The sequence below is a fragment of the Anguilla anguilla genome, chromosome 2, assembly GCF_013347855.1.
Source record: "Anguilla anguilla isolate fAngAng1 chromosome 2, fAngAng1.pri, whole genome shotgun sequence".
In the NCBI taxonomy this organism is placed as follows: domain Eukaryota; kingdom Metazoa; phylum Chordata; class Actinopteri; order Anguilliformes; family Anguillidae; genus Anguilla; species Anguilla anguilla.
Genome location: NC_049202.1, coordinates 2,899,279 through 2,916,876, shown reverse-complemented (window position 1 = coordinate 2,916,876; position 17,598 = coordinate 2,899,279). Strand labels below are relative to the sequence as shown.

The window sequence follows — 17,598 nt, the reverse complement described above, 5'->3', positions numbered from 1 at the left end:
ATCTACCATCCTGTAGGTTTTTACTCCAACCCTAAGTAAGCGCACCTCATTCAACAGCTGGAGATCTCAGAGTCAGGTGTGCCAAGTTAGAGTTTAAATAATCATCGCTAACCGCTGTTAGCTTGGCTCCGTGGTCCCTCCAGGAGAGGACCAGGCCCCTGGAGTGTGAGGGGCCCGCGGGCCTCCGGGGCCCAGCGGATGGCTTCGGCGCTGGGGGGCGCCAGCACCGCCATCCACAGATCCAAAAAGCTGTCCACCGTCCACACGGCTCCCAGGGGCCTCCCGGAGGTCAACCGGCACGGAGAACCGAAAAAAGAAAAAAAACCCGCAGCTGTAATTATAGCAGCCAAGGAGCTATGAATACACAGTGCGTGTTTGTCTTCAGCGTATTTTTGGAAGACATTAGTCGCATTTTCCTGTCGTTCTAAATTTTTTTTTTCTTCTTCGTTTTTTTTTTGTGGGAAAGTGGAAAGTATGCAGTCATCTTGTGGGACAGTGAGACAGGAAAGATTTAAGGCCGAGCTTCCGAGCTTCGTATGTCTGAACAGAAGTCACACGCTGACACGCAGGTCAAGCGCACGGCTCACACACTCACGATGCTGTCCTGTCTGCGTGAGCGATAAAGGACACGGGAAAACTCGAAACCTTTCTTTCCTGTCCTTCATTCAGCCGTTCGTTTCTCTTAAAACAGTGGTGGTGGTGCACACACACCTGCTCCATGTTAGAGTGCATCTCCTGCATATACTGAATTTTATTTCAGTTCCAGCAGAATGAGCACTGTTTGGTGGTTCTCATGGTATGTGATATGTTCACTGTCGTCTCTCTGGTGTTCATTATTGGTAGTAGTAGTTGTTCCATTCCTATATTAACCTATATGAAGGCTAATTAAATGGAACGTCCGCATTCAAACTGAATTGCGGCCTAATTCATCGGGTTTGAAATGCTCTATTCAGATACATGTTCAAAAGGCCTTGCCTTCAGCTAAAGTGATACTAAGTGTTTACATTTTTACGGAGAGAATTTGCCAGTTAAAAATGGATCCTGGTCGTGGGATCTCCTGGAAAGACGCGTATTTCGAGTGCAAGCCCCAAAGGCGAAGACTGAAGACGAGCTTAATCGTTAATCGGGAGAGATAGGCGCTTATCTTTGTTGGCACAGCCGACGCCATAAAAAGGATCGTCTTCGGCGTGACCGACTGAGACCAGATAACCGCGCCGCGCGTGTCATCGGGGTTATTCTGGAACGTGAGAGGCTGCGTGCACGCACGCACTTGCAGGTAACTGTGGAATTCGGACAGATAGGCCAGCCGTAACCTGGCCCGTCACACTCACACTCCGGCTTCGACGGGTTCACCTGTTGGACTCTCATTGTTCTGAGAGATAGAGATCTCCGCTAGGCTAATTATCCATAGCCTCGGTTTGCGCTTTCCCCCCCGCTAACTGATAAATCCCGATAACTGATAAAGGCCGTCACATTAAGGACGCCTGGAGATCAAAGCTCACCCCCCCCCCCCAGCCCCACACGGCCTCACAATTCTGCAATATCTTCACTTCAGAGTAGTTTTTACCCGTGCATTACTCAATTATGCTGTAATACATACAGCATTTCCAATTCCAATGTTAATTACAGAGAAAGCGTAAAGATGAGTGGATGAATAGAGCCGTATTTAAAAAAAAAATATTACTACAATGAACTAACTGCACAATTCTTACTACAGGAGGACCGTCTTCAGTGATCTGTGGTTCACTAATACAACAATGTTAATTCAGAAATAAATTAAGTCCACTTTCAAGCCACATGCTCAGGAAAAACCAGCATCTGACACATTGTCGTTCACACAGGGATCACAAGTTCGATTGCAGGGTTGGACTCTGGTGGTGTACCGTGTGAGCAAGGTTACTCAACCTGCATTGCTCCAGCTGCATAAATGGATGCAATGTAAATGCTATGTAAAAAGTTGTGTAAGTCTCTCTGAATAAGAGCGCCTGCTAAATGCCTGTAATGTAAAAAAAGGTATGAAACAGTGGCTAAAAAGGTGCAATGTTTGCCACTGGGATGCTAACCTATAGGTACATAAAACTGTACCCCTAGCCATGGGGTTAATAATTCACTTTCAGGGCACATTTGGGAAATTTGTTCCTTAAAGAAGAAAAATGTACCTCCAGGCCTCCACTGTCTTTATAGAGTTCAGAATCCAAACTGGCGTTGAATTTCCTCCACAATGACACTGAGTGACATGCTCTCTTTCTCTCCGCTCTGTCTCCCCATCTCTTTTCCCCCCACTGTCTCCCCTTTCCATCTCTCCCCCTCTCTCTCTCTCTCTCTCTCCCCCCCTCTCTCTGAGCTGAAATGGGTGGATGAGTACACATGTCTGTAGACCCCAGAGACGCTGCAGCTGCTCTGTGGGTCCCATCCACCGCCGGTCCCAGCAGACGGCCGGACATGCCTGCATTAAGTCCCTTATTTATATGCTCAGTGCCCAGCCCTCGTCCCGGGAAGCTTGTGTTCCTTTCTGAGTTTTTGGTTTTGTTTTGGTGAAGTCCCACGGATTCTGGGTACATCCCCGCACAGTAAAAATGCTCAATGTTACATCAACTCTTATAGAGTACATGTGGTCCCAGCTGAATTGAATTAACACAGGGTATTTTACTGTGTGCAGTCCTGTGCTATGCTTTTCGATGCTAGACTGAAAACGTACAGCGGTGCGATTTATAAACAAACCTTTTAAATTTGGCATTTTCATAAAATAAAAAAGGATGTTACTATGGATGCTTCTAGCAAACTACTGGAGAAACTAAAGGAGTAAAACTAGAGGAGAAATGTGGATATTTCCCTGGACGCTGAGTTAAGGTAATTAACTCTGTAATACAGGCAGATTTCATTTGTGTCCTAAGAGCTAGACCTTCTTTCACTCAATTGTTGAAGGACCAGGCATTAAGAACCACCGGCGTGTTCATTCGAGTAGTTGTTGAGTGAAAACAATTCATTTTCTGAAGGATGAACGGCATCACAAGAAAGCAAAGAACGCATGCCGTCATTTCCAGCAAAGATTGCACATTGCATCACTTTCCAATGACGTGAAGTACACAACGGCCACCCACACGACTCCCAGTGACATCCACAAGGCCAGGCACGATGAGAAAGGGTCTAATGATGACCGTGTGTGTAAACAGGCCTCCTCCACCAGATTTCAGACTATGTAGTATGTGTAGGCTACTTGCTGCTTACATGACAATATTCAGAATCTTGGCCGTGTCCGAACCAGCGCACTTGCCTACTGTTGAGTATACAAGTTGTATACAACCTGTATACTCAATAGTGGGCAAGTGTGCTGATTCGGACATGACCAGTACTTCATCTCAGAGAGGCTGCGTTCTACCCTCTGTAATATTCTGAAACCCTCTCTGAAGTGTACGATCCTGATGGTCGATAACTAATCTTGTAACTGCAAAATTGTGAGCGGTTTTGTACTGTAGTGTCAATCAAAAAGCGAATAATTAGCCTAGTTATTTATGCAGCACTTCCATTTAGAACACGTATTCTCAATTGTATAATTTTAGCCCTAGCTTCGGTACACTGTATCTGGTGCTATTTAAGCATGAATAGCTAGCGGCTGTGATCTGACCCAGTCAGCACCGAAGCTGTATCTGACTGGAGGCCCTCTCTCAGCGCTACAGGTGTGGCTTTGGTGAAAATGCAGTAGCCAATCGTATGCGACTACGGTTCTGTGGAGACGTGCCTCATGGGGGGCTGGGGAAAAAGGATGCGAAGGGAGAGGTTATTGTTTGTTTGATGTGTGGTTTGTTAAAGACATTTGGTTCATGCTTAAAACTCATCGAGTCAAACTCATGTGTGTTGTTTTAGCTAACATGACAACAGGAGGGGCAGTGTGTGTGTGTGTGGGGGGGGGGGCATCGGTGGACGACCCTCAGGGGCCAAGGCCTGTGGATTACGTGCCCACTGGTGTGTTCCTCTCAAAACAGAGAGAGAGAGAGAGAGAGACAGAGAGAGAGAGACAGAGACAGAGACAGAGAGAGAGGAGAGAGAGAGAGAGAGAGACAGAGACAGAGAGAGGAGAGAGAGAGAGAGAGAGACAGAGAGAGAGAGAGGGAGAGAGAGACAGAGAGAGACAGACAGAGACAGAGAGAGAGGAAAGAGAGAGAAAGAGAGAGAGAAAGAGAGAGAGGAAAGAGAAAGAGAGACAGAGACAGAGACAGAGAGAGAGGAAAGAGAGAGAGAGACAGAGAGAGAGGAAAGAGAGAGAGAGAAAGAGAGAGAGGCCGGGAGTTTTTCTACAGAAAAGGGGACCAAGTGTCCCAGCCTGCCTGTCTGCATTTAAACAAGTAGCTCCAAGACAATCAGATCACACAGCAGTCACTTCAGTGAGAATATCGCCCAAGTGGAATGGAAACTTCATTTCGGGGTCTAATATTAGCCTTCCCCACTGGAAAATTCCTTTTAAATGATCACAAGCTGAGAATAGGAGAAGAATTTGTTTAGCGTTTTGCTTGACAGTATTCACAAACGAGAGCTTTAAAAGCTGTGCGTTAGCCAGCCCTGGGAAAAAGGAGATATTGTGGATATTTCTGTGGCCGTGGGGTAAAGTGGTCAGTCTGTCGTCTGTCCGGGTGGAGAGCCTCTCGTCTTTTATGGTTTCTCGCTTGTCACAGCCCAGGTATTTTTCACATCCAGCAGATGACTTATTAAAAACACGAAAAACTTTTCAAAATGGCGTAGATCTTCCACGGAATGACATTTCATTCTTTACTTGGTAGAGGAAGAATTTATTTTTCCTCCAGTGATTTATCACGATACGCACCATCGAAAGTCAAAATATTACCATTTCCAATTCCTGAAAACTGAGACAAGTCATTTCTGGAAAATTTGCGAAGCGTTGCACGTCCTCGATATCCCCCCCGCCCCCACCCCCCACCCCCCACCCCCGAAACACTGCCCGGCCATCACCCCCTGACTGAAACTGTGCCCCTCCTCTGTCCCCAGGTAAATCCCACCTGGCCATCGTCCAGAGAGTGAACAACGAGGGGGAGGGCGACCCGTTCTACGAGGTGCTGGGCATCGTCACCCTGGAGGACGTCATCGAGGAGATCATCAAGTCCGAGATCCTGGACGAGACAGACTTGTACAGTAGGTGCCCAACAGCGAACAGGCCTTTCATATACCCAGCCGCTGGACTGACCGCGCGTAGCTCACTGTGGGTTCAGTCAGTGCAGGTGTGGGACGGGCAGTCTGTAGTTGGAGGTTATAGGCTATTTCTTTCTCAATTCATCCTCCATGTTTGGTTATATACTTAAGATGGTTCCTTGCTCATTTGGTTTATGTTGGCCCTTTTTTCAGTATGTATGTATGTTTTACAACATAGCTTAAAATGATCATTCATTTTTGGATAAAAAAATAATAAATTATTTTATTTTAGTGTATCTTTTAATTGGCCCAGGCCGGTTTTGTGCGATGAATGATATTTTTGATATTTTACATAAGCTTCTGAATTTATTTAGTGACAACTTTTACTGCCTCCAACTTGTACAATGATAATGAATTAAGCTTGGTGTTTAGGTTTTTCCTCTGTTGCTATGGAAACCCTTCTCCAGTGTAGCATACGAACAAACAGTTTGTATGTGATTCAGTAACATACATCATGTGCCAGTTTTCTTAAGCTTGGCCAGCTGTTTTTAAAATGGCTGCTTTCTTGTGCGAGCTTTGCAGAAGCTGCTGGTGTGTGTTGTCCCCTCAGAAGTGGCTAGCACTGACAAGCCAGAGCTTAGGGAAAAGCCTCACTCGGAGTGTTCCCATCCACACTGAAGCGACCGAGATCTCACGCGGAGGCTGCCTGGTGATTTTAACAATGGCTCCCGCGATCATTTATATGCGTGGCGTAGCGGACGCCCACATAAAAGCTGGCTCGCCCGATTGCCAGCGCTTATTTTGCGAACACTGGACCGTGCAGCTGACAATTAAACTCAGCCGGGCTTTCCTCCTGATTAGATAGCATTGAAATTCAATGGGAGTCATATCTGAGGTGTGCTGTCTCTTCTTTCTCTCTTCCTCCCCACCCCCACCCCCTACCCCCACCCCGCCCCCCTCTCCACCCCGATTTCAACCCCCAGCCGACAACAAGAGTAAAAAGAAAATCACCCACCGGGAGAGGAAGCAGGATTTCTCGGCCTTCAAGCCCACAGACAATGAGATGAAGGTTAAAATATCACCTCAGCTCCTACTGGCCACACTGCGTTTCCTGGCAACAGGCAAGTGTGGAGCGTTACCGCCTGGATTCCTGCTCGCGTTGCCCCGGTCCGGCGGTTGAGGGGTTAGCGGGCTTCTGAGAACGCTGACCTAAAAAAACACGTCCGTGCGTACGGCCTATCGAGTCCCGGGCCCCATCTGGGTCCCGCGGTTGTTCCGTGAATTAAATTCGCCGCTGAGATCAGCCCCTGGCGGTTCTTATCTAGTGGCCCAGAGTCAGCACGGATTTGCCTCGGACCAGGGAAGTTAAAGCGCTTGTTCAAAAACCTGAGCTCATTAAGTGATGGTTACAAAAAGGGTCCCGGATCTGCTCAGAACTTTAACCAGACCTGCTAATCACAAATTAAAAGCCTGACACTCTTAGTGCCGATACCTCAGATACCCCAGAGCCTGGTACCCCCGTTTAGGGTAGAACTGACTTCCAGCTGACAAGTAAATACGCTGCTGGCATTTTCTGGTTTGCAGGAAGCTGACAAAGATGGAATTACTGTTGCAGCCCACAATTAGAGATGTAAAATAATAGAAAATTAAACACAAGGTTGATCCGATTTAAATTTGATACTGTACGTGCTGTAAAGCATCCATAATTACATTAGCATGGTCTCAGGCTCAGCCGTGTCCCATAACCCTGTAGTTTCTGGTTGATGTCACAAGCTTGGCGACCCTCTGTGAATGTAGTTTACTTTGTACTCGTTGACGTGGGAAAGTTTGATAATTTGGGGGACGCCTGTCGTCTTCTCCGTGGACAGAAATAGAGCCCTTCAGCCCTGGTCAGATGTCCGAGAAGATCCTCCTTCGGCTGCTCAAGCACCCCAACGTCATCCAGGAGCTGAAGTACGACGACAAGAACAGGAGGAGCCCGGAGCACTACCTCTTCCACCGCAACAAGCCCGTCGACCACTTCATCCTCATCCTCCAGGTGAGGCCCCTGCGGCCGCCCAGCTACTCCGGGGAACCGCAGCTAGATTTCCCATAAACCCCTGCAGTCCTAGGAGTATTTGTACTACAATTAGCTTTGTATCAATTCTCAATAAGACTAACGTTTTATTTTAACAAATATTGATGATGATGATGAGGAGGGAGAAAGGCTTGTTTTTTTTCAATCGAAGTGAGTCATGAATATGTGCTTTTGACCACAAAGGTGCAAAAATGTCTGATATTTTATTGCAGTTTATAGATAAAATGTTTTTCTAATTTTCACTGTTTTCTTGAATAATTAAAAATGTTTGCACTTCATTGTATTATATTTGCCTGTTAGCATATTTGATGTAAAATCCTGCTCTGGTGATGTAACTGAGTACATTCCAGTTGTCCTGACATGTAGTACAGTATTATGTCACTGGGGCCTTTGTGAAACGCCTATAGTAGAAGCCAAGAGGCAGCAACAGTGTTTTCTCGTCTGGTGCTTGACAGGGGAAGGTGGAGGTGGAGGCGGGCAAGGAAGGGATGAAGTTTGAGGCGGGAGCGTTTTCCTCTTACGGAGTGATGGCCCTGACCGCCTCGCCAGGTAACCGAGCCGCCTCATCACCGCCCATGCAGCGCAAAGGGTGCTAGCAGCGGGCCAGTGCTAACGTGGCCCGGTGTTAGCACAGCCTGGTGCTAGCTCAGTCCGGTGCTACAATAACACTGACTGGTGCTAACCAGCCCAGTGCTACAGTAGCACAGCCTGGTGCTAGCTCAGTCCGGTGCTACAGTAGCACAGCCTGGTGCTAGCTCAGCCCGGTGCTACAATAACACTGACTGGTGCTAGCCAGCCTGGTGCTACAATAGCACAGCCTGGTGCTAGCCGGGCCGGTACTACAGTAGCACAGCCTGGTGCTAGGTCAGCCCGATGCTAGCACATCCTGGTGCTAAAATAGCACCACCTGGTGCTAGCCAGCCCGGTGCTACAGTAGCACAGCCTTGTGCTAGGTCAGCCCGACGCTAGCACATCCTGGTGCTAGCCAGCCCGGTGCTACAGTAGCACAGCCTTGGGTGCTACAGCAGCGCAGCCTGGTGCTGGAGTCAGGGTCCTGGTGAAATGATGTCATAGTCCAGCCTGGCCGGGGGGGGGGGGGAGGGGGGGGGGGAGGCAGTGGGGGCTGAGAGTTCCGAGGCCCGGCAGGAGCAGCGCGCGGTCGTTGACGTTCTCTCGCCGCGCGGCGGATCGTGTCCTGGAACGAGGCTGCTAGGCGCTAGCTCGCTTACCGCTCTCCCCTCTTTCACGGTTTAGAGTTTCATTCACTTCCTCTCATTCATACACAAATTTTCATTCACTCATGTTTTTAGAGACACCTGCTGTTGAATTTTAAGAACTGCACCCCGTTTCAAGCACAGAGTCTTTTACTGCAAACAAATTTTAAATGCAACCTAACGTAAGGGTGCAGAGTAAACATCAGATTTGGCTCATTCCTGTGAATTACCCTCAGGAACCACCTTCAAAAGTCATTTTTTATTTAATTAATTTCAGTGAATGTAGGAAACTGCAACATCAAAGCTATTATTCTGTATATTTAACCCTTCTTAGTTTTATTGGTAGGATTCTCTGAGGGGGCAGGGATTTATAAATCACATTGAGGCCATTTGAAAAATACCTATAATTATTGGCTACATGCTACATTAGCCAATACTCCACACTGTACTCAGTCTTCCTGTGTGTGCTACGGATCTTTAGTGTCGTTCTGAGCTCCTGTGATTGGCTGCTTTATGGCTGGATACAGGCCTGGTCTTACAAATGCCTGTTTCTTTGCTTCTGCCCTTCACAAACACAGCTTTGCTTTGTTCCTTCTGAGGAATTGCTGAACTTGCTAAACTGTATTTGTGGGAAATAAACGGTCACAGAGAGTCACAGTTAAGCACAGCTTGGCTGGATCCGGACCACAGTGTGTAGGTGTAGATGGCTGTGTGTGTGTAGGGGGGGGGTGTTGTTTCCACTGGTGACTGGTCTGTTCCTCCCCTCTTTCTGTCCCTGTCTCTCCAGTTCCTCTCTCCCTGTCTCGCACCTTCGTGGTCAGTAGAGCTGAGTCACTAGCAGGATCTCCAGGTATTGTAAACCTTCCTTTCTCCCTCAGCCTGTCTGTACCCCCAACTGTCTGTCTGTCTGTCTGTCTGTCTGTCCTGTTTCTCAGTGCACCTGTCCTAGCTCGCTATGATGCAATACAGTTTAATTTATAAACGGAAGGCCTGTCATGTTGTTGTTTGTGGACCCAAGGGCTCCAGGTTTGAAACACTGGAAGCTCCATGCTGTTATATCTTTAATTATCTACCTGTCTCCTTCACAAATACAGCAAAGACTAAAAAAATGTAAAGCAATTTACTCATTACGAGTTATGACCAGCCAGCTGGTTATAGCTTGTAATAATGTATAATATAATTAAAAAGTCTTAACATTAAAATTAAACATACCCCTGATCTGAATTCCATGTTACATGTCAAAAAAGCTCAGGCTTAAAGATCAGTCTTAAAGATATTACATCAGTTTGTAGAATTATTATGATCTCCTTTTCAGAACTATCCTTTTTTAGAAAAAAAATTGTACAATATTTTCACTTACATGAACTTTTGAACCTAAAAGTAGGCTACAACCATGCGGTGTTCATAAATCTACCGCAAACGGTTTTTACGATGGGTGTTTTTTTTGCCGCAGACAGGTCGAGTAAAAGCCTGTGAGGAGCCGAGCGTTTCTGTAGTTTCCAAGTGTGTGGCTGGGTCACCGCGGCCTCTTTACCGCCACAGTGTGTGGGGTAGCGTACCGCCTCGCCCCTATCCCTGCCAGGGCCCTCCCACTAGCTCGGCCCTGTAAACAAGCACATGAATTAAAGTTAGCCCGCTGGGCTCACGCTAGCGCTAGCTAGACACTCTCGGTCTAACCTACCTCTATTAATGACCTCCGCTCCGAGAATTTTCCGATTGCCAAATTACATCAGGCGTGCCCTGGCCCCGCGGGAACTACGGCAAGGTAGTGTCCTAATCACATTCGGTTCACTAGCCTACCGTACTGCCGCGTCGCGCTGCTTTATGCAGACATCCAAACCGGGATTATATACATTCCATCCAAATTGCGGTATTAATGCTGCCCTGCGGAAGCCCTTTCAACGTTTTCTTTAAGAAGTGGAAAACATAATCTGTCTTTAATTAAAAAGAACAAGTCTTCCGTCTGGAAAAGGGCATTTTATCATTATTTTTTCCTTGGCACCCCCTTTGATTTTGTTTTCGGTGTAACTTTTTTGCAAGGTCAGCTGAGCTGCAGCATCTCCTCCGCTGTGAATTGACGGAGAAGCCGTTTGTTTATTGGACGAAAACTGTTGCATGTTTAAATCTGCCTGTTCGCGAGGCCGATGCCATGTCACGTTCTCTGCGCTGCGAGCGCCATCTTGTGTTCAGACTTCTGCCAATGAAAGAGCCAATAAAATACTGTGCTCGGAGTGATTGTTCATGCAAGGTGGTCTGGTCTGTACGGTGTTTGTGTGTTTTATGTTCTTGTATATTTGCTGAAATTGTAAAGAATGAGATTGTGAGAAATGTCCAAAGTACATTTAATTGTGCTCCGTGTTTTCTGCTATTGTATTATTTGAACTGAATTAAACACTAATTCAACGGAAATTCACCAGCGTGACATTTCTCAGTAAAGAAAACCATTTGTTTTTGTTTAGTCTTTGCTCAGTTTTACATTGTTGAGTTTAAATAAAAATAAAAAAAAACAATATTATTTGAACCATATTATTATGAGACACGTTATAGCATTTTTTTTTTTGTATCTTACTGCATATTCCGTGAAAATAAATAAATAAATAAATAAAGTCCTTAATGTTAGCAATCCTGTTGGACTAACTAAAGCAGTAATGCAGTCTGACCAAGACTTCCTCTGATAAGTGTTTCCGCTTGTTTTGTGCTGCACTAAACATTAAACATCATCCACCCTTGGGAGGTAATGCAATAACAGCATTAATGACGTGGTTCTGCTACTGACCAATTTGCTGAAAAACTACATAACCCACAATGCACTGGTCAGCTCACATCTCTTCAACAACTACAGCTGAAATGCACAGCTAGCTGCATTATGTCTTTTCCTGTGCCGTGTAGAGAATAAGTCTCCCCCAAGGCCATTCGGACTGAACCACTCGGACTCCCTGAACCGGAGCGACCGCATCGACGCGGTCACGCCCACGCTGGGGAGCAGCAACAACCAGCTGAACGCCTTCCTGCAGGTCTACGTGCCCGACTACTCCGTCAGAGCCGTCTCCGACCTGCAGTACATCAAGGTGAGACCGCTACTGCGCTCTGAACCGCACCTCAAAAACGAGAGTTGCAAACTGTCATGCTCTCTCTTTTTGTGTCTGTCTCTCTTCTCTTTCTCTCTCTTTTGCTTACAAATGTGTTCCTGTTTTCTTGCTACTTTGCCTTCATCTCTCTATCTGTCTATATTTCTATATCTCTCTCTCTCTCTCTCCCTCTCCTGGCCTCTATGAATTCGCAGATTTAACCGGCCATTATTAGGGTGAAGTGATTTCTCATCAAAGCAAAAAATAAAATAATGTTGAAGACTTATTAATACTGTAGAAGATGCTGTGGAAGACCTCTCCTATTCACTACGTCAACGTCTCTTCCTCCAAAGTGTACAGCAGCAAACTGCAGCGTTTAAAGATGCAGTAAATGTTTATGTTTAGTTGTTGTTTATGTGTTGTTTTCTGCGTCTGTTTTTCTGTGTGTCAGGTGACCCGGCAGCAGTACCAGAACGCCATCATGGCCTCTCGCATGGACAAGACGCCCCAGTCCACGGACGGAGAGTACACCAAAATCGAACTGACTCTGACGGAGCTTCACGACGGACTGCCGGACGAGACGTCGAACCTGCTGAACCAGCAGCCGCCGCCGCCACCGGCGCAGCAGAACTGCCTGGCGCACGGCAAGTCCAATCACACTATGCACAACGAGGGTGCCGTCTAGCCCCGCCCACCCCGGGAGAGAGGGGGGGGTGGGGGGGGCGCGCGCGCGCGTCGTCCGCAAGTGCACCGCACCGCCCCCCAGCACGCCAGACCCAACCCGCCCGCGGGGGGCTCTCCCCCCCGCCCCCCCCACCCCACCCCAGACGCGGCCGCCAGCCAGCCAGCCAGCCAGCCAGCCCCCGGACGGGCCCCGAAAAACTGCCCCCCATCCATCACACGCACCCGCTCGGACCAGCCAGGAAGTCCCCCAGACCAAAGAGTTGGGTCCCTTTTAACTGCGGGGGGGCGTGGATGAGGGTGGAGGACACATCTACGGACACAAGGCAAGCAAGCTAGCAGACAATATGGTGAGTCAAAGACTGTGCCAAATACCGCTTTGAAGGAAACCATGAACCAAGAATGTTTTCATGTATTTATTTATTTTATATATGTATGTGTGTATGCGTGTAAATATATATCGAATATATATGCACAACGTGTACATGTATATGTACATATATATATTTACACATACATCCATGTATATGTATATGTGAGGGTCTTTTGCAAATATGTATATTGCAAATCTTGTTATTTTTACTGTTATTCTAAATCAGGCTTACGGTACAGTATCTCTTTGCCACCTTTTAAAAAAAATCAGAGTTGACATTCGCCTTTTAAAATCGTATTAATTTCTTAACAAGTGCAATGAACCACAATTTTATTTAAGAGATGATTATGGATTAAATCACTGTATTGTAAATTACAGACGTATAGGTATGTATGTATGTATGTATGTAAATTTGTTTGGAATGTTGTATGCGTTTGTCCACGGGGCAAAGCGATCACAGTCACAGTTTTTACTGTTCCTAATGCTGCCGTGCGATGTTGCCAAGGCTGATTTTCCTGTGACACCACCCCACCCCCCCTCCCCAAACGCCAGTGCACCCCCCCCCCCCCCCCCCCCGACCCCACCACCGCCCCAACACACGATCACATCCCTGGGGTGGTAAAACGAGTTCCAACTTCAGTCACAGTAGTCTGTCAATATGGATCAAAGATGGCGGACATTCAATGCCACATCTTTTGAAATTATGTATTATTTTTCATTCCATATATATAATTATTAACGACTTGATAATTGCACAGTATTATCGACTGGAGCTGTCCAGCATGCTGACTGAAAGCAAAAAGAATTTTAGTAAAGAATCATTCTCAACCGATAGAAAACGCGGCAACACCAGACGACGCGTTCAGCATTTTCCAGGTTCGTGGCACAGTACTGTATGTGTGTTAAGCTAATTCCAGTTACATTCAGCCAAACGTGTTAATAGGTATTAGTGTGAAATGGCCTTTCGCATGGATTACGTCTCCTCGTCTTAACACTGGATACATTTGGACCATTTTTTTTGTAGTCGATGACGCTCGGGATGAACAATCATCTTTTATTTCCTGAAAGTAATAAAAATGTGACTCTGATTATCTTACCCCCAGGACACTTTCTATAATATATGTCTAAAATGTTTATTTACACATATGCAGAATGTATACATAGTCATTGACAAAAGTATTTATATATTTCTAACTGAAATTGTACATGGTGTTTGTTACTATCATTAGGTTTTTTTTTCTCGGTTGTTTTTTTTGTTTTGTTTCTGTTTTTCCAGATTTGCTGATTGCTTACGTTAGCAGGATATATTGAGGTATATTTTACACAAGGGCCAGTTTGAGGAAGAAAAAAAAAAAACCATTGGGGCTGTGCATCTAAAATGTCCAGCCCCAAGCGCACCGTTGCACTGCAGAACTGTGCATGAATGTTCCTGACAGACTCAGTTTAGACCAGCGTCCGCCTCACCTGGCTGAAGAAAGGCCTACCTGCACCCCGGCGCAGGCCCCCAAACCAGACCGCCTTCCTCCAGCCCCCTCTCTCTTCTGCTCGGGCTACTGCCGCTGCTCACGAGCGCACGCAGGTTCTGCATTTCGGTCTCGCCGTTCGCTGTAACGAAAGAGAGCGTATGAAAATAAAGAGAGAGAGAAAGCTTCCTGCAAGCACACAGGTCACAACGGGCGACCGAGAGGCAGATCCAGGGCAGGAGAACGCAAATGGCCTCTTTTTCTAAAAAAGGTTTTGGATTTGTTTTTTTGAAACCTCAGAACTTGTGAAGCATTTTGTTTTTTTCTACCAGACACTATGTACATGATGTAATTCAATGTGCAATAGCTGGATTTGTACACTTGGCCAGGAATACTGTGCACAGATTCTGGCTGTTTTTAATCCCTTGGAGAAGTTGGGAAAAACAATCGTACTGATTTTCCTCTGTGTACTGGGGCTGGGTGGGTGTGCTGCTGTTAGTAGCCTCGTCTTGGCCTTGGATGACAAGCCTTTTTAATCTAGCCAATAAAAATGTATTCATCCAAGGTTCATCGGCCTTGTTTGTTTTGCCAAAGGGTAGCCGCGTTTCAAAATTTGATTACATTTCACTCAGCTAGTTATGCGAGGCGTGTGTAAAACTAGTAGTAAAAAAACAAAATGGTGAAAAAAGAGAGAGATAATCCACGCAAAAATCCCAGACTGTAAACACACTTGTCAGAGGGAGCTAATCATTCCGACGGTAAGCCTGGAGGAAAAGCTTGAAGGGCAATGACGAAAAATAAAATCAACAAAAAGAGAAAAAACTACATACTAGTTATAGTATGGCAGACCATCACGGTGGGAGGGGGGAGGGGCCAGTCAGGAGTTTAACGGTGCAGCACTCAGCAACACCAGCACAATGGATTCCACATACTCAATCATATTTTTACGAATGACACTAAATGAAGCTATCACCTGCAGCTGGCTACAGTATGTCAAGGGCACTACCTCAGCGCCTGAGAAGTCATGTATAACAAAATCTGATGTCATTAGATATGAATTTAAGGGTTGACCTGTGATCTCACCTTTTCAGTTACCTTATCTCAGCTTTTTTAGTTAAACCGTTAGCTAACTAAAAGCAAGCTCAACCCATTGCTTGTAGGAGCACATCTCTTTCCTGAAGTTCAAGGCTGGGAAATAAGTAGGATTTTGAAGGAAAAAAAACTTAAAAGATTTATAGTTTTGTTTATAAGTATTTGTGTATCGAGTGTATGAAGTTACTGCAGCTATTCAAGGAGGATCGTTCCTGTTAGAAAATCCACACATCTGTGTTTCCTAAATTGCTGCATGTATTTATAAAAACAGGTCTTACGACATCTTTGTGCAGCTGATCTTTTTGCATGCCTTCTGACTGCAAGCTTTTCGACTCAGACGATGTTTCTCTGCATCACAAAGCTTGGCAGGGGCGGCGGAAGCTCCAGGCACGATGGCCGGTGAACCGGCGACTTTGGACACTTCAGGCACCGGCCTGAACCTGTCGTATCTGCCAGGCAGACGCACGGAGCTCACGCCGCTGACCTTACCGCTCAGTGCCTGAGAAAAACAAAAACCCCGCGGGTGACACTGTAGCTACCCTGTGCTCCTCTGCCCTCCGACCTTTAAACTAAGTTGGGGGAATTTTAACGTGGCCCAGGACGGTGGCGCGCTTCTTTTTTGGCTGGACCGCAACAGCGGGGCCAGCCCTGCAAACGCGAATGCCCGTGACCGAGTGACTGAGTGATGAAGTTACAGCACTGGTCGTATGGACACTACCGCTGACTATCCCTGTAACAAACTGGCCACATATACTAGGTTTCAACCTGGTCTTGTTAATTTCTATACAGAGTCAAAAGGAATAAAGGTAATTTACTTTTCATCGTGAAGTGAAGGATATGCAGAAAGACCTGCAGTCTTCCTTCTACCTCAGGGTGTCCCCAGTGTCCATACCTTTCCACAGGAAACACAGCACTGCAGAACGACGGGGAGAGGAAGTCTGCTAGGGCCCCCTCTCTCCCGCTCTCTCGTTCTCTTCCTGTTTTAAGATTAGGTGCTCCGGCAACTCACCTGCAGTTCTGAATGGTGGCCTTGTTGTCTTCGTGTCAATCGTACTGCTGATTTTGAATCTGAAAATGTGTGTTGTGTAGCTCTGATCATTAATGTATGCATACAGTACATAATATTTAATATCAACCAGAAGAGAATATATAGCAGTATATGCTGGTTGATTTTGGCACAATAAAGATTAAATGATTAACAGAATGACCTCTGCTGGCGATACATTTGTTTTCTTTTTTTTTTTTTAAAGAAGATTCCCTTTAGCACAAAAGTGAGGGGTCCTGGTTCTCTGAAAAGAATTGTTTGGCACATTTGTTAACAGATCATAGGTCCACAGCTCTTTATGAATTCATTTATTTTAGTTGTGTTTAATGGATGGTGAATATTGACAACGTTCATTTATGGCAGAATGTGGAAATAAAAACTAAGACCAGACTTTGCCTTGTGTTAAGCTAAAGAAAGCCTTTCAACTACGCATGCTGCCTATAATATATTTTTATTTCAACTGTAAAATACTGTGAATATTGAAAATTTCTATCCTTACTTTTCATAAAAACACAATTTGTTCATAATTTGTACTCTGTAATTACAGTCCTCTGCCACAGTGTGGCAGACTTTCAAACCTTGTCGACTGATAAAACACTGGGTATCGTAGGATTTTAGTAGTTCTACGAATAATCAGTGAAGTTGGGTTGTCATGTACTGCCTAGTGTAAATACACAACAGCTCACTGACAATTTTAAAAAATCTAAATGCAGTTGTTTAAAATACCTAAAACAACGGACAAGTGTATCCATTAGCACATTAATTGCATGGCATACATTTTTACACAACTCTGAAGTGACTTGCACTAAATTCAGTAGACACTGTAATGGGACATTCCACTGTGCAGTTCTCCCAGGTGAGTCCAGGTAAAGCCTGTTCGGCAGTATATGTGGTGGGGTGGGGGGCATAAAATAATGCTATTGGCTGATACTGAATGATTTTCTCAATGAACATCAGACAGTGGCCAATGGCTAAGGATGTCTAATGGGTGCCAATTAAAGAAAGAAAATCAAGTTCAGCTCTGCTTCAGTGATCGTTTACTGACTTTTCCAGGAGTGTGTTATCAGAGATGATGTAAACATTCAAAAAAAGCATTCAGAGAAAGCTTAGCCGTGGCATGCGGGCGTGGCATGCGAGTTGTAGCCTAACCTTGAGATTCGCTGAATAGTTTCCACCGCTGCACGTCTGGACAGTTTATAAGCGACTATAAAGAGATGCGGTTCCTCTCTTTGACGGCTTGTTTCTGATGTGTCCCCGTCTGTCAGATTTATAGTTTCTGGCGGGAATTCTGGCGGGGCGATCCCAGCGGAGTTCCCGCTAAATGAAACTTCAATGGAAACTGGCAGCGTCGCGCGACATTAGCCGCAATGAGCGTATTAACGGCCGTCCTGCACTGGCCACCGTGGCCCGCTTCCAGAGCCGAAATACTTCCACACAAAATAC

The 17,598-nt window shown here is 45.9% G+C and overlaps 1 protein-coding gene across 1 annotated transcript in view; it reads left to right on the top strand.

The window, feature by feature from the left end:
• cnnm2b (cyclin and CBS domain divalent metal cation transport mediator 2b) overlaps positions 1–12,292 on the top strand; it is a 37,973-nt gene extending 25,681 nt beyond the window's left edge. The window contains exons 2-8 of the mRNA XM_035402738.1: positions 5,002–5,145; positions 6,126–6,263; positions 7,011–7,180; positions 7,675–7,768; positions 9,221–9,283; positions 11,323–11,501; positions 11,953–12,292. Of these exons, the coding sequence (XP_035258629.1) occupies positions 5,002–5,145; positions 6,126–6,263; positions 7,011–7,180; positions 7,675–7,768; positions 9,221–9,283; positions 11,323–11,501; positions 11,953–12,186 (1,022 nt within the window). The 3' untranslated portion in view covers positions 12,187–12,292. The remainder of the gene's footprint in view (positions 1–5,001; positions 5,146–6,125; positions 6,264–7,010; positions 7,181–7,674; positions 7,769–9,220; positions 9,284–11,322; positions 11,502–11,952) is intronic.
• Positions 12,293–17,598: the final 5,306 nt, after the last annotated feature.